At 36.8% G+C, this 14,572-nt stretch overlaps 2 protein-coding genes across 11 annotated transcripts in view; one reads left to right on the top strand and one right to left on the bottom strand.

The window, feature by feature from the left end:
- FIP1L1 (factor interacting with PAPOLA and CPSF1) overlaps nucleotides 1–3,025 on the top strand; it is an 86,120-nt gene extending 83,095 nt beyond the window's left edge. For 5 of the 10 annotated variants that reach the window (XM_036762627.1, XM_036762626.1, XM_036762628.1 and 2 more), the window contains 2 exons: nucleotides 1,899–2,036; nucleotides 2,717–3,025. In XM_036762627.1, the coding sequence (XP_036618522.1) occupies nucleotides 1,899–2,036; nucleotides 2,717–2,864 (286 nt within the window). In that variant the 3' untranslated portion in view covers nucleotides 2,865–3,025. The remainder of the gene's footprint in view (nucleotides 1–1,898; nucleotides 2,037–2,716) is intronic. The other 5 variants (XM_036762630.1, XM_036762629.1, XM_036762625.1 and 2 more) reach the window with 1 other exon arrangement.
- A 1,094-nt stretch (nucleotides 3,026–4,119) lies between these two features.
- The window catches only part of LNX1 (ligand of numb-protein X 1), a 111,859-nt gene continuing 101,406 nt past the window's right edge, over nucleotides 4,120–14,572 (bottom strand). The window contains exons 8-10 of the mRNA XM_036765047.1: nucleotides 13,416–13,644; nucleotides 4,996–5,154; nucleotides 4,120–4,531 (exon numbers count right to left, since the gene is read on the bottom strand). Coding sequence (XP_036620942.1) covers nucleotides 4,396–4,531; nucleotides 4,996–5,154; nucleotides 13,416–13,644 — 524 coding nt within the window. The 3' untranslated portion in view covers nucleotides 4,120–4,395. The remainder of the gene's footprint in view (nucleotides 4,532–4,995; nucleotides 5,155–13,415; nucleotides 13,645–14,572) is intronic.

The following is a 14,572-nucleotide window of genomic DNA, read 5'->3' as shown; positions in this document are numbered from 1 at the left end:
TCATCTTCATTAACCTAAGGCCAGAAGTTTACCAGAAGTCCATTTTTCTTCTTCCGGGATCCCTTTCTCTTCCCTTCATGAAGCCACAATGTTTTTACTGACCTATTTCAAACTTTCTAAGTCGAAGCTTACTGCCATGATATGCAAAAAGTAAATAGTTTGGCCAAGTTTTTTTTTTTCCATTCGGTTGGTTAGAAAGGGTATTTTAATTAAGAGTTTTGTTAGTTTTGTGAGACATAAGGTAAGCATAATAACTTGATGTCAGTGCATCATTTCATTTATGAACTGCTTAAAAGTACTTCCTCTGAAATATAGCACAATGTATGGTTTGGAAACCACTATTAATCATGTATGATTTGCTCAGTTTTTCCCCTGCAGTTTTTTCTTTACTGTGTGGTACAGTTTCACAAGCACTGGTTCTGAACCTTCAGCAAGTCAGTTGCCTGTCCGCATCTCAAATTCTTTACCTGTAAAATGAAGCAGTTGAACTAGATGATATCAGAAGTTCTTTCTAGCTCTAACTCTGATCTTATGATCTTTTTTACCGTGTGTTTCAGTTGGTGAAATAAATTTTAAGGCGTTTTAAATACTTTTTATGTAGGTAGGCTAACTAATTATCAAATCTTATTTATTGAAAAATCAACGTTAGTATATATGTTGTAGGATCATATGTTTAGAGCTTGAAGAGACATTAGAGGTCATCTAAATTAAAGCATGTTTTACAGATGAGGAAACTGAGATCCAAAGAGGTAACTTGGCTTAAGGTTACATAAGTATAGGGTTGAGTTTGCAGTCACCAGTTATGGAAGCAAATTATTATTTCCTTAAGTTTTGGCAAATGGTCCTCCCCTGTTTTTGAGAATGTTTCCTTCCGAATTAATAGAAGAAATGTTCAGATATAAGCTGAAACCGAGTATTCCGGTATCTTCTGCTGTAATGTAGCATTTTTCATCTATTTCGCCTTAACCCAGTGGAATCACTACTAAGGTCCTTCACAATTGAAGCTTTGTGCTTAGACACATGAAGAAAAGGGCCCATCATAGTTAGAGAAAATAGTAGAATTTTTTCCAAATTAAGATTAAAAAAAGAGTAGTAAATTTTCAAGTTCAGTTTTGTGACTTCTGGATTATACAGATTTCTGGTCAAAGTTCTTTGCCATTTCAAGCCACTTCTAAGATAAGGAAGATTGCTTTTCCTTGTATCTAATGTTGTTAGGCAGAATTAAGTATAATTTTTCCATAAATAGGCAGGTGTTATTATTTCTTGCATGTGAAGAAATTAACTAGGGAAAAGCTATTGTTTCTTTAGTTATCAGAAATCATTGTGGATCTAAACCTACCTAGTCATTCTACTTGCAGAAAGCAGCTAGGTTATTATGCTGTCTAAAATAGATAATACTATATTCTAAGAAATAGAGCCCTATCTCTTCACTCAGACGCTCATCCAAATTCATCTTCCTCTCCTCCAAACCTATCACTTGTTACATTGACCCCTAGAGATATATAGGTCAAGAACTCGTAAGGCCAGCCAGGTGGCACAGTGAATAGAACATCAGCCCAGGACTCGAGGACCTGAGTTCAAATTCAGCCTCAGACACTTGACACTTACTAGCTGTGTCATCTTGGGCAAGTCACTTAACCCTGATTGTCTCACCTCCCTCCTCCAAAAAAAAAGAAAAGATACTTGCTATTTTAACATCAGACTTTTGCTATACCATATTTTCAGTGTATTCACTTATATTTGGGAATGAAAACAGGCAGCATCAGGCCCACTTATTTCTTGACTGGTAATATTTGCTTGTAAGTAGTATGCAATGACAACTATGTATTATTTAATATACCTGCCCTTACTTATGTCTCATAGTTTCCCAGCTAACTTTGTCCTTACTTCAATTCCAGTGATGAAGAAAGATACAGATACAGAGAATATACAGAAAGAGGCTACGAGCGTCATAGAGCAAGTCGAGAAAAAGAAGAGCGACACAGAGAAAGAAGACACAGAGAAAAAGAGGAGACAAGACACAAGTCATCTAGAAGGTTTGTTCTTTAATTTTAAAAAATGAATATGAAACTAGTAGAAATCCACTTGACTTGAAATATTAGGAAAATCATATAAACACTGCCAAATGATCAGTGGTAAACATGCTGCTCTCTATGTCAATTAGAAGAACCTGTTGAAACGCAAAACTTACTTGTAGTCATTAGTACATTCAAGCTTTCATTATCCACACATTTGGATGGTGTATTATGAAATGGGGGATCTAACAGAATGTGATTTGGAGAATTAGAAGTGTGCTGGCATATGTATCTTTTTAAGAGAGTTAATGTAAGCAACCCAAAATGCTTTCTCTTTTTAAAAAAGCATATATTCTGCTTTAAATCCATTGTTTAAATTCCACAGCTGCTATTTCTTTTTATAATTGTGTCTTCTATAATTTAAGTTACATAAATAAGTATAATACGAGTTAAAGAAGTTTGATTCTGGGGTTACCTGTGGTAAAAACATATGTGCCTAAAGGTCGTCTAGGAAAACCGTCTCCTCAAAATGATGATCTGATCAGTGTTTTGGTTTTCCTTTGTTCCCAAAGCACACAGAAACATCAAGATTTCGTACAAGGATGTCTGGTTCAAAACTCATCAGCTTCTAGTGTAAAAAGTATTATGAACACCAGTTAGCATACAGTAGCTCTGAACTTATTTTTTCCTTTTCTCTTTAGTAACAGCAGACGACGCCATGAAAGTGAAGAAGGGGACAGTCACAGGAGGCACAAACACAAAAAATCGAAAAGGAGCAAAGAAGGAAAAGAAGCTGGCAGTGAACCTGCCCCAGAGCAGGAGAGCACTGAGGCTGCCCCTGCTGAATAGGCCTGTAGTGCTTGCATTAATGCCAGAAATGGCTGCTTTAAATCTTGTTATTTTTCTGGATAACGTTTAAGAAATTTCTGCTTAATCTTGTTCTGTTAGTATAAAGAGAAAAGGTTAATTTTTTTTCCTCAAAATAAAGTGAATTTTTCATGTCAAGTTTAGATTTGCTTGAATTTGTCATTATCTTATAATATTTGACAAATCAAAGGGCAGAAATTACTAGAGAATTGTGAACAAACCACTAAGCAGATTTAAAGAGTATATTCCTTTCAAGCTAGAGACCAAGTCGACTAACACTGTTAATATAGGTACACAAGCTAGCTAATGGAACATCAGGCTCTTCCCTAAGCCATAGTTTTCATGAGCTGATCAGTTGCCTGTCACATGCCCTGCAGAGGTATCAAAGGTATATATCAGCTTCAAGAAGACTTACTGAAAATGGGAACATGTTATTTGCAAGTAAGTTTTTTCTTCCATTTTGGAATGGAGCCATCTCTGTTGACATAATACGGCACTCATTTTGGTATTAAAACTATTCAGCGATAGATTGTTAATATAAATTTGGGAATACAAACAAATGGTATCTAGTTCGACGTTCCCTTGTACTTCCAAATCAGGAAAATCCATTTTTAAGGCAGTCTGGTAATTCTGTTGGCATGACTTATATAATTCCTAGCAGGCACATACACCATAATAACCTGTTACTTTGGCAGAAGTTTTGACCTTGTAGCCATCCAGAAGAGCCAGGATTAAATTGGTTTTCTGTTACCAGTCGCCTTTGGTGATTTTTGCAAGGCCTCTTGGCCTACCCATTTGTGCAGTTTTTCATTGTTGCTACTGTCTGTCTTATGAATAAAAATAACCTTCATTTTCTAGTAAATCGATCATTTATAAAGTCTTAAAGGCAAACTCATAATTCTGAGTACTTATGGGTTGATCCTAAAGTTAATATTGGTAGTTTTTGAAACAAATTACATGGCATTACAAAGGATGAGTTAGTTTATTTTTAATTATAGCAAATAAATTCATCATCATATAAATGAAACAATAAATTTGAAAAATATTTGCTACCTTAACTGATCATGAAAAGAAAACCTTGCTATGATGTACTCTTCAGCTATTTGGGGTTGAAACCATAAATTTAATCATCAGATTATTTCTGTTGTGTTTTACAACTGCTAATTCTTTTTCCTTGTCGATTTCTTAATCAAATTGAGTGTAAATTTGAATATAATAATAATGGGCACACAAGTAGTTCCAGCTAAAGGGTTTTTATTATATTATCATATAGAAAAATATAAACTTAGAGACACGGAATAATGAGTCTTTCACTTTGATGAAAAACTACTAATAGTTTTCAGGTTTTTCAAGAAGCATTTTTCTTGAGACTCTACTTTTCCTGACATGCAAGTTTACATTTTTCTTAATGTATCCATTAAAAAGTAAAGTTGGAAAAAAAAAAAGTCAAGATCACACATGAGATTTTAAATAGCTTGTTTGTGTTCTGTTTTCCACCACAGCATCATTTCTTCTATAAAAAAGTCCCAGGCCAAGAGACAATAGTGAGGGTGATTCTTCCTTTCAGTTCCTTCAGCATTCTTGCCAGACAAGCATGCATCATTCCTGATGTACTTCTACCATTGACAGCAAGAAGAATATCCCCACATCTAGAAGTACAGAGACACAATGTTTATCCATAGTTATTTTAAGATTATTCTGCTGTTTTAATTTTCTCTTACATCAGTCAACAGTTTCATATCATCTTATTTTCCCATTAAGGTTATTTGACAGTCTCAAGCCTTCATACTTCCTATACATAAAGTATTGTAAAATACATTGGAGCCAAAAGTTATATAATTTATCAGAAAGGGTGGTTATGCCCTTATTTTTCTATTCAAATGTATTTATTTCTCTTTATTGCTTAAATTCACACATGGTAGAAAGAAGTCATTTTACTGGTTAACACATAAACCTGGGAATCTACAGAACCAGGCTTTTTTAAGTAGTATGGAACAAAGTCTACTCCGTCCCCCAATCTTTAACATAATAAACCTGTGTATTTATTTACAAAGAAACTGAGGGGAAATTCTGCCAGAACAGAACCCCCTTCAATTTACCCATTCATCCTTACCTAATTCTTCCATCATTATATGCTGGTGTTCCTTCAACAATAGATTTAATAAAAAATGGTTTGTTCCCACTGTATTCTTCATAACCTCCTACAATGCTGAAACCTAGACTTCCAGCTGTATTCCTTCGTAATATTACATCTTTGCAGCTGTACAAATACCTGTAATATCAATAGGATTAATGTATACACAGAAAGTTAAGCCTAATTACTGATGACTCTTAAGTCACCCTTCTATTCCTCATATTTTTTAGATTAGTAATAGCAGGGGTTCACTCAAAAGACAAACCATTTTAGCTTATTAATGGAGACCTTTATTATCTGGCTTTCTCTAAATCACTGTCTCCTAAGTTTTGTACGATAGAGCATTACAGAAAGTTAACAATGATAAACACCAACTAGTCTGTGCTAGTAGGATGGTGACATAGCAATCAGCTATGTCAAGTGTGTGTGTGGAAAAGTGTGAAATATGATTACATTGTTAGGGATAATGATTCGTTAAGTAAGGCTTAAATAAAATAGTACCTTGCAAACAAGTACTTAAATGTTGAATCGTCTCAAAATAGTAACATGAAAATGCATCTAAATGTGTGTATGCACAAATACGGGACTCGTTAAAGCAGGTGTGAAGATTAATGTAAGATATACATATATAGAGAGAATAATTCAGCTGCAAGATATAAATTGAAAATGACTGACAAAAAGGATGAAGAAAGGGAGGACCGAGAATCCAAACCTAGTAATGCTTTGCGTGAAAATAGGAAATTGGATAAGGAATGTCTCCATTTGATTCAGTAAATATTAATAACCCACATTGTGTTAATCACTTAAATTACAAAGAAATGATGAATCCTTCCCTCTTGGTCTGTTCTGTTTACATTTGACTGGGCAAGCTGTTGTATGCAGGTGAGTACATATAACAGGTAATTTGAAAAGTAATGATTATGGTAACACCTAAAATGAGTCTTAAGGTAAATATTCGGAAAGGTAGCATGTATTTCAGATGTTGGAGATAGCTAAAATAAGCCTCAAAAGATAGGTGGTGGCTAGATTGTGAAGGACTTTATATGTCAGACTGAGGAGTTTTTATCTTGGAGGCAAAAGGTAGTCCCTGAAGGTTTTTGAGCATGATCTGATAGGTTCCTTAGAAGATTATTTGGCAGGTGTGTGGAGGATCAATTAGAGAGGGAAGAAATTGGAAGCAGGGATATCAGTTTTATTGCATAAGTATGGGTAAGAGATAAAGACCTGAGAATCACATAAATAGAGAAGAGCATATGAAGATGCAATCAACAAAATTGAAATGGCCATGAGGAATCAAGGATGACTGAAGTTGAAAAAACCTGGCTGAATGGAAAAATGGCATTACTCTCAATAGAAATAAGGCCCTTTGGAGAGAGGTAGATTCAGTAATGATGGGAATTTTTTCCCCATTTTGGGCATGTTCAGGCAGTTGATAATACGAAACTAATTCAGAGAAGATACGAGGGCTGGATGTATAGATTGTGGAGTTATACATGTAGAAATTCTACAAGGATCCAAAAGACTTGATCACTGAGAATGACAAAAGAGATGCCCCAGGTCAGAGCCTTGGAGTAGACCAATACCTAATAGATGAGATGAGCCAGAAAAGGTATGGTCAGACAGAAGGAGAATCAGTGGAGAGCTTAAACCTGAAGGGGTGGGGAGTTTTACTGTCCCCATCAGTAGAGGTCTAGGAAAAGGCCATGCTTTAGCAGTTCAGGCAAATGCTGGGACTGGAATTCAGATGGAAATCAACTGAAAATGGAGTCAATAGTGAGAAAATGAAGGTAGGTAGTAATTTTCCTGGGAGTTGGGTTGTGAAAAGGAGGCGAATATAGAATTGGGAACCATTTTCCAGTCTTCCTGTCCTATACGTATTGATTCAGTCTCTACAAAGCATTTCCCACCATCTCCATCCCTCACCCACCAGACCACTTCTAACGTAGGCCCTCAACACTTCTCAACTCAACTGGTGAAATGACCTTCTAATTTGTTTTCTTTGATTCAAGTCTTTTCCCCCTCTCCAATCAATCCTCCACACAGCTGCCAAAGTAATCTTTCTAAGGCACAGATCTTCATTTCCTAGGGTATAAGGTAGCTTGAGAGTATAGCAGGGTCAAGTGAAGGTTTTTGAAGGATGGAGGAGACATTTTATCTTAATACCCACTGACTTCTAGATCAACATGTTCCTACTAATAGACTAAACACAGAAATTGTTGCTCTTAAGAAATTATACATTATTGGCAGCAAATCTTACTGTGCTAAAATGCCTATAGATGCCATCTTATTAGTGCAGAAAATCTATTTGAATTAGCATATTATCATAAAATTTAAAATAGTGGTAAGATTTGTTCATTGCTGTTGCAATTCAGTCTCTTCTCTAAATGTTTCTAACTCCCAGACAAAATGAGATACAAAATAAAACCAAAGCTTTTTAATTATTCAGATTTTAAAATTTTAAGTATTGTTTAAATTAATTATACATCCAGGTTTTCAGGTTTACTTTTTAATTAATTATTTAGGGCATTGCCAATTTTGTTTTTTTTTTTTTCAAAATACATAATCCAGGTACTCATCAAAAACAGGGTAGCTTAAAAGCATTAATTTCAATAAACAAGAGTCCATATCCTATTTTTGATGTAAAACAATATTCTTTTGCTTTATTTCACAGCAGGATTTTATGGTAGTAGTAGATTCATCCCAGAGGAACTACAAATATTCACCTGCTGCTAGGATGTTAGATACCATGTTTACACAACAGTTCACTGGCTGCTAATGTTAAAAACAGATGATTTGGGGATTTTCTCCAGAAACCAAAGAATATTACTTTCCCATCTGGGTGGTTGTACACCAAATTACTTTGGGGGAGGAGTTGGAGAATTTGGTCAGTACTTAACCAAGGTCACGGTCAACTGTCAGTCTTAGCTAACAGTGTTAATATATTATTTTTTAAATTGGTATAAACTAATATTTTAGTATTTGCTTTCATAATAATAGTCTTGTCATTTAGCATCTCCCAAATCCTATGCCATTTTTGGCATGTGCTAAACACTTGGTTTAATATGGATAGTGGCTGAAAATATAAATACAGAAAAAAAAAGTTTAACTTTTTTTAAAGATCTTTTTCCTTTTTTTTTTTTTTGTTGTTGCTACCTACCATATACCAGAAATACAAGTCTTGTAAAATTAAGTTTCTGTGACCCATTTTGATTTAGGAGACAAAATAGTTCCTAGCTAGAGAATGCCATTCTGTATCTCATGTTAAGCCATAAAGGTAAGTTTAGTTTTCATTTAATCATAAGGTCATAGATTTTTATCTAGAAGGAAATGGGATCCATGATTTAGAGCTGGAAGAGACCTCAGTGGAACCCTTTCATTTTACAAATGAAGAAACCGAAGTCCAAAGACATAAGTGACTTGGCCAAGGTCACATACTAATTCTTCAGAGGTGGGATTTGAGACTGCTTTGCAAACTTTAAAGCAGTAGGAAAATGTCAACTACTGTTACTTTGGAAAGATAACAAAAATCAATTAACTGTACAGGCAAATCTGATTAATCGAAACAATTTTTTTTCCTGAATTTTTTCATTGATGTTAGGTATTAAGTCTAGCATTTGAAGTAATGTTTTCATCTCTCAACAATTAAATTTACTGACTTGGATCTTAGTCCTCATATACAAACTACTGTTCTTTAAATATTTAGATCAAGATTATATCTTGGAGATTTTTAAAAAGAAGGGGCCATCTAGAATCATCTATAGCAGTTCTTTTAAGTAGATCAGTGCTGTGATCTGCAAAAATGCATTATTAACAAAGAGCCTATCTGTTAATTGTTAATTGTATAGTTTTCATCTTCCCACTAACTTAGGTGTATTCATTTCTGGGGTACAATCTTATAATTTATATATTACACATCAACTGAACCTGCCAGTGAGTTCATGAGTTCCCTAGTACTCTTGATTATCTTTTGAAATTTGATTCTCTATTGTAAACAAGTTCAGCAAAACTAGTAGGTACCTGTGATACAGTGAGTTATGAAGCCACTAAGGGATGGGTGGACAAAAAAATGTTAAATCTTTCTCCTGCTTTGATCATTTTTCTTTAGGATGCGTGTGTATGTACACACACATATGTACATATTAGTACAGTATGTTGAGTTAAAACTGTATTATCACTATTAAAAGATAGAGACATGGTACATTTGTCTTAGGGATGTGAAAAAATAAGAACATGGCAGATCTCTACACTTGAAAGCAACTTAAACAAGAGTGTTGTTACAAAGGAGTGAGGATCAGGGATTTAAGTGATATCCGGACATAAGAGAATGTCTGGCAAAAGATCTTTGATTCATACAATTCAGGAGATCATATAAATAGCCCATAGAGATTCTTAACTATCTGAACAAAAAGGAAAATATTTGCAGGCTAAATTCTACCCTTAAAATATCTTTAATGCAGGGACTAAATCGTGTGTCTACATATAACACAAACTCTAATTGAGAGACTGATCATTTAAAACTGCAAAAAAGACCAATTAGCTTATCAAAACCTTTTTTTTTTTTTTTTTGCAGAAACAGATTCAGGAAACTTAAGTACTTTTTAAAATCACCTGGTTAGTAAGTATTTTAGAGTTAGTTATAGAGTCCAGGTTTTAAAATCTATTAGCATTGGAAAATCTGAAAGCTCCCAATTCTGACGATGATAGTAGAAACTTGGTAAAAAAAAGTACCACATAAGTATAGTGTAAGATCGTGGATTTAGAGTTGGAAGGGATTCAAAAAGTCATATATTCCCAACTCCGTCAGTTTACAAATGAAGAAACTGAGATCCTAAAGATGTTATTTTCCCAAATTCCCACAGCTAACAAATAACAGAAGGAGGATTTGAACCCAGGCCCTTAAATCCATGTCTCTTTCTACTGGACCTCACAGAATATGCACTAATCTTTGCTACAAATAATGCGATCTCGTGGAATAATCATTTTTCATGGTTTCTAAGATATAGAACTGGGAAGAAGTAGAGAAATGTTATCACTAATTTAAGCTGAAATTTGCCATGAATTTGATGCCACATGGGGTGGGAATGTGGTCACAGTAATCACACAAATATCATGGTACCGAAGGGACCAAAGCTGAAAAATAAAAGTGCTTAGTGGTTGATTTTTACTAGTGGTTAGGATTTTAGCCTAAGTGAGAATCTTCTTGGCAGTTCCCACTTTTCTTTGTGGTTTGCAACTTATATCAATCTTTAAGAATTCTTCACGAAAAGAATACCTACATTCCACAGGCAGGGGCTGAATATTAGACATGTCCTACTGGGCCACATCCTGGAGAAAATAGTAGAGCTCAAAATTGTGTTTTGCTCTTTTAAGCATTGTAAGGGTGAGGTGCGGGAGAGACGGGCAAGGGAAGAGAGCTTTCTAAATGGCAGAAAGGTAAAAACTAATCTGGAAATTAAGGAGCAACATTTCTTTTTCCCAATTCTTTTACAATCTGTGGGATAGCTTGGGCAAGTCACAGCTTACTTTCTTCTACATGTTTACTTTAGTCATAACTGGGGGGAGGAATGTTTGTGGTTTTTTTCGTTCAAAAATACATCTAAAGAGTGACTTGATAGTGCATACACTCAAAAAATAATCATGATCTGATGTGTCCAAAACTCTTGAAAATTCAGTGACTGCAAATTCATTTCAGTGAAATTTATAATTTGACATTTCCTAGGATATTTGGTTTGTTTCCAATGCATTAAATGGTTTGCTCCTTTGTGGTCCAAGGGGGAGCCCTGGTGGCTAGTGAAAGCAGTAGGAGCCAGGGTTTGAGATGCTTTTTCATCCTCTGGGAGTTAATGAGCCACCTTAAATAGCCTCATGTTGTTAAATGGACTGGGACTAGAGACCATAGCAGGTGCGCAATAAAGAGAAAGACCACCCCTGATCTCCCAGCTCCTGGATCTCTCTCTCCTGGCTCAGAGTCCCCATTTAATTCAGAATGCAGGTTCCAAAAGTCACAGGCCTTGCTTTTTCCCTTGATAACTCCTTGTTCTCTTCTATTCCTTACTATCATCTTGGATTGAATGGGATTGTTCTTGCATTTGTGTTAGCTGGAATCCTCAAATCACTGAGTCAGTCTTTCTTATTTAAAAAACTCTACAACACAGAGTGTTACTGTTCAGATCATGCAAAGCATCAGTGGTGCTACAAATAAGGAAACTGTGCCTAAAGTTGAGTGTATTATGCTACTAAAATCCATCACACGCCATGAACAACAATGTATTAATTTTGCTTAGATTCCACTCTCGGAATTTGCTCCTGAGCAAAGAAGACCACATGAAGTTATTGGGTAGGTGGATTCACACTCTCAAGAGTGCTTCATGACACCGAATCTATGATGAGTCCAGAGTGGGAGAGATACCTGAATTCTTCTAGGAGTGTTAAGAAATCTGTTTTTAGAGAAAAAAAAATCATTTATAAGGAAACCTTTGTCCAAAACACTTAACAATTCTGGGATAAGAAAAGGTTAAATTCTTAGGGAAGAAGGGAAATGATTTAATGTGTATTAATGTGATACATGTTCTGATGAGAGAATTAGTTGAAGGACTTCCAGATGCTGAGTATGGGCCCTCAAGAGCTAGCAGAATAAAGGTCATAAGTATTCACTGAGTCAGCTCTAATTAAATGGCATCTGATAACCTGTATGACTAAGTGACGTCTGAAGCTTGTGTGCTGGAGTCTAGCCTTGCATACAATCGAGCATTAATAAGGGTGAGACACAGCTCTGTTTATTGTCCATTTGAAGCCACTTTTACTCATTCTACCCATTGCCTGAGCCTGAATATAAGAGGATGGGCACCCACTGGATCAGCATACTAATGCCCCAGGCTTCATGCTCACTTGGGCCCTTTTTGTGTGAATTCAGTCGCAGCTGGGGATGTAATAACAATGAATTTCCTGTTTCTAGACCTGATGATATGTGGTGTAATTTTTCTTCATTGGAGGCTAAGAGGGCTGACTTGGTATGGTATTAGGGGAAATAGGCTTGGCTGATCATAACAAGAATCTAAAGAAAGACTTAATGTCCTAGATCTAAATGGAGGTGAGATTTCTTTTTTAAAATATTTTGGCCTGTTTGTGACTGCCTAGGGCTTTCACAGCTAACCAGAATGTCTTTCACAAAGGGTTGTAGAGTAGCCTGAAACTCTCCCACTTGAGCAGTCAAGATAGGTACCTAGAGACACCCCCTTGTGATGCGGCCAAAAGTGTAATAAATTCGTGTCTATATCAAGGACAGACTGGTTTCAGGAGTCCCCCAGGGACTCCGTACTAGCTGAAACAGCAAAAGTTAAAGACAAGAATGCTCAGCCTCCAAGTGAAAAGCAAAGGGTTCCAGGGAGGGAATTGGATCCTGGCACTGCCCAAGTGGCTGAGGCAGCAACGAAGATGGAAGATTTCCTAAGAATACCCAGGCAACTGAAAACCAGTGATGTGTTAACTGGGAACACTTCAGGACACTCCCTCACTCTTCCCTTAGAGGGCACTCAGGAAAAGCTCATGTTTCTCTCCCATTGTTCCCTCAGCCAAATAAAAGGCAAAACGCAAAGGAGGGTGAGGTGAAAATCTTGTCATTTGATTTCCATTCTATGGAAGGAAGGGAAGTTTATTTATGTCTGCTATTTCTTATTTGTGATTGCATTGTGATTTCCAAGTCAGGAAGATCTGAGTTCAAATCCTTCCTCTAATATACTGGCTCTGTGACCTTCCCAAGTTAACATTGTACTAAGTGTCCCCCAAGAGCCCTTCCATCTGTAAAGCCTATTACTATCAGAAACAAAGCCCCAATTTCAACTTTTCTTGGCTTAGTTTCCATAGGCAGATCTCAGTTGGGTAGAGCTGCTGAGACACCTTTCTCCCTGGGGAATATGTATGAGAAAATTAAATGTCTCACTCTGTAGGTCTAATTACATTTTGCCAAAATCACAATTCAGCTGCTTCCTGGGTTTTGCAAATGAACTTTTCAGTTGCACAAGGTGAAGAGAAGAAAAAGCCATGCAGTTTCAGCTACAGCTGACTTATGGCAGATTCAGTATCACAGGGTTAAACTGGAGGGTAGAATGCACTAACCTGGCACAGAACAAACTCTCAGGTCCTCTCCATGTCCTCCTTCATTTTAAACAATAGGTCACAGGCACAAGCCTTTTAACCACAAATTAGTATCACCCCTTTCTGCATATTCAGACCCAAAGGGGAAGACAGAAGTAGTTTTTTAAAAAAAATGTCCCACCAGCAAGCCTGGTTCCAATTAAGATGTGAGTATAATAAATGAGCCCAAGTAATGTGAAAGAGTTGTCTAAGAAACATAAATCTTTATCCATACTTCCCTACCAGGATGTCACTCGTAGACTTACCGTGGCAATTCCAACCACATGACCCAGGCTGGTGACCATTCACTGGGTTGTGCAGTGCTCTGGTTGGACTCCAGGGCCAGCTGGTTGTCACCATTGTCCAGGGAGTCACATTCTCTCAGTTCCAGGGCTTTGAGCACCACAGCTGAGGAGGTGTTTTTCAACAGGGCAACTGCTTCCCCACGGCTCGCCCCTGTCAGGTCGATCCCGTTTACATTCAGCAAAATGTCACCTAATAGCCAAAGATCATAAGCCGTGTTTAAAGGGAGTGAAAAACAGTCACCTTTGTTTAACACGGGGGAAGGTGGGGTTGGGGGAGGGGACTGGGATTTTGTGGCTCTTATGTTTGGCTCATGACTGATCCACACATTTTCAGAAAGAATAGATTTGAAACTTCACATAGGAATCCGGGTCGGCTTACATTGTTCACCCCCTTAAATGCAGCAGTCATTTTGGGGACCTCACTTAAAAATTAGACCAACTGCTTTGAATCTACTTAAATTTTTTTTCCCTCTGTTTTCTCTTATTTTCCCTCTCCTCTCAATAGGGAAGGAAAAGCACAAGTTGAAGTGACTATCACAGAATCATCAAAAACCTTCCTACTATCAGACAGAAAACCTAGAACTATGGTTAAACATGGAGGATTGCCTTGGGCCGCTGTTCTTTCTCTCTGCCAATGCAGAGATGAATGAATGTAGTTAAGCAACAGGTTCACCACAGGTGGCTCCTGTAGCATTAAATGGCTAATGTCCATGCTAGCACACAATAGGAACTTAAGAAATGCTTTCTGTTTGATCCAGTTGAGGTGCCCCCTCTAACTATCTACCTCTTGGGCAACTGATCTCCCCTCTACTGTCAGGAATTTGCTGAGATCTGACTCATTTAGAGATCAGAGGGACTTTTAAAGGTCATTTAGTCTAAACCCCTCATTTTATAGGTGAGGAAACAGGCAGAAAAAAGGTGGAATTACTTGTCCAAGGTCACCAAGTCAGGAGACTGCAGAGCCAGTATTTGAACTCCAGGCCTTTGGCTCCCCCTAATCCAATGTCATATCCACTACATACCACTCAGCCTCTCTTCCCTTCCTTGAGATTGAGCCCTATCACAGAGACACCCAAACATTACAGGAAGTAGGAGAAGGAAGAGAGAAACATCTAGGG

This window comes from Trichosurus vulpecula, chromosome 6 (assembly GCF_011100635.1).
Source record: "Trichosurus vulpecula isolate mTriVul1 chromosome 6, mTriVul1.pri, whole genome shotgun sequence".
NCBI classification, from domain to species: domain Eukaryota; kingdom Metazoa; phylum Chordata; class Mammalia; order Diprotodontia; family Phalangeridae; genus Trichosurus; species Trichosurus vulpecula.
Note: the sequence above shows the minus strand (reverse complement) of the source record. Positions and strands in the feature narration are given on the sequence as shown.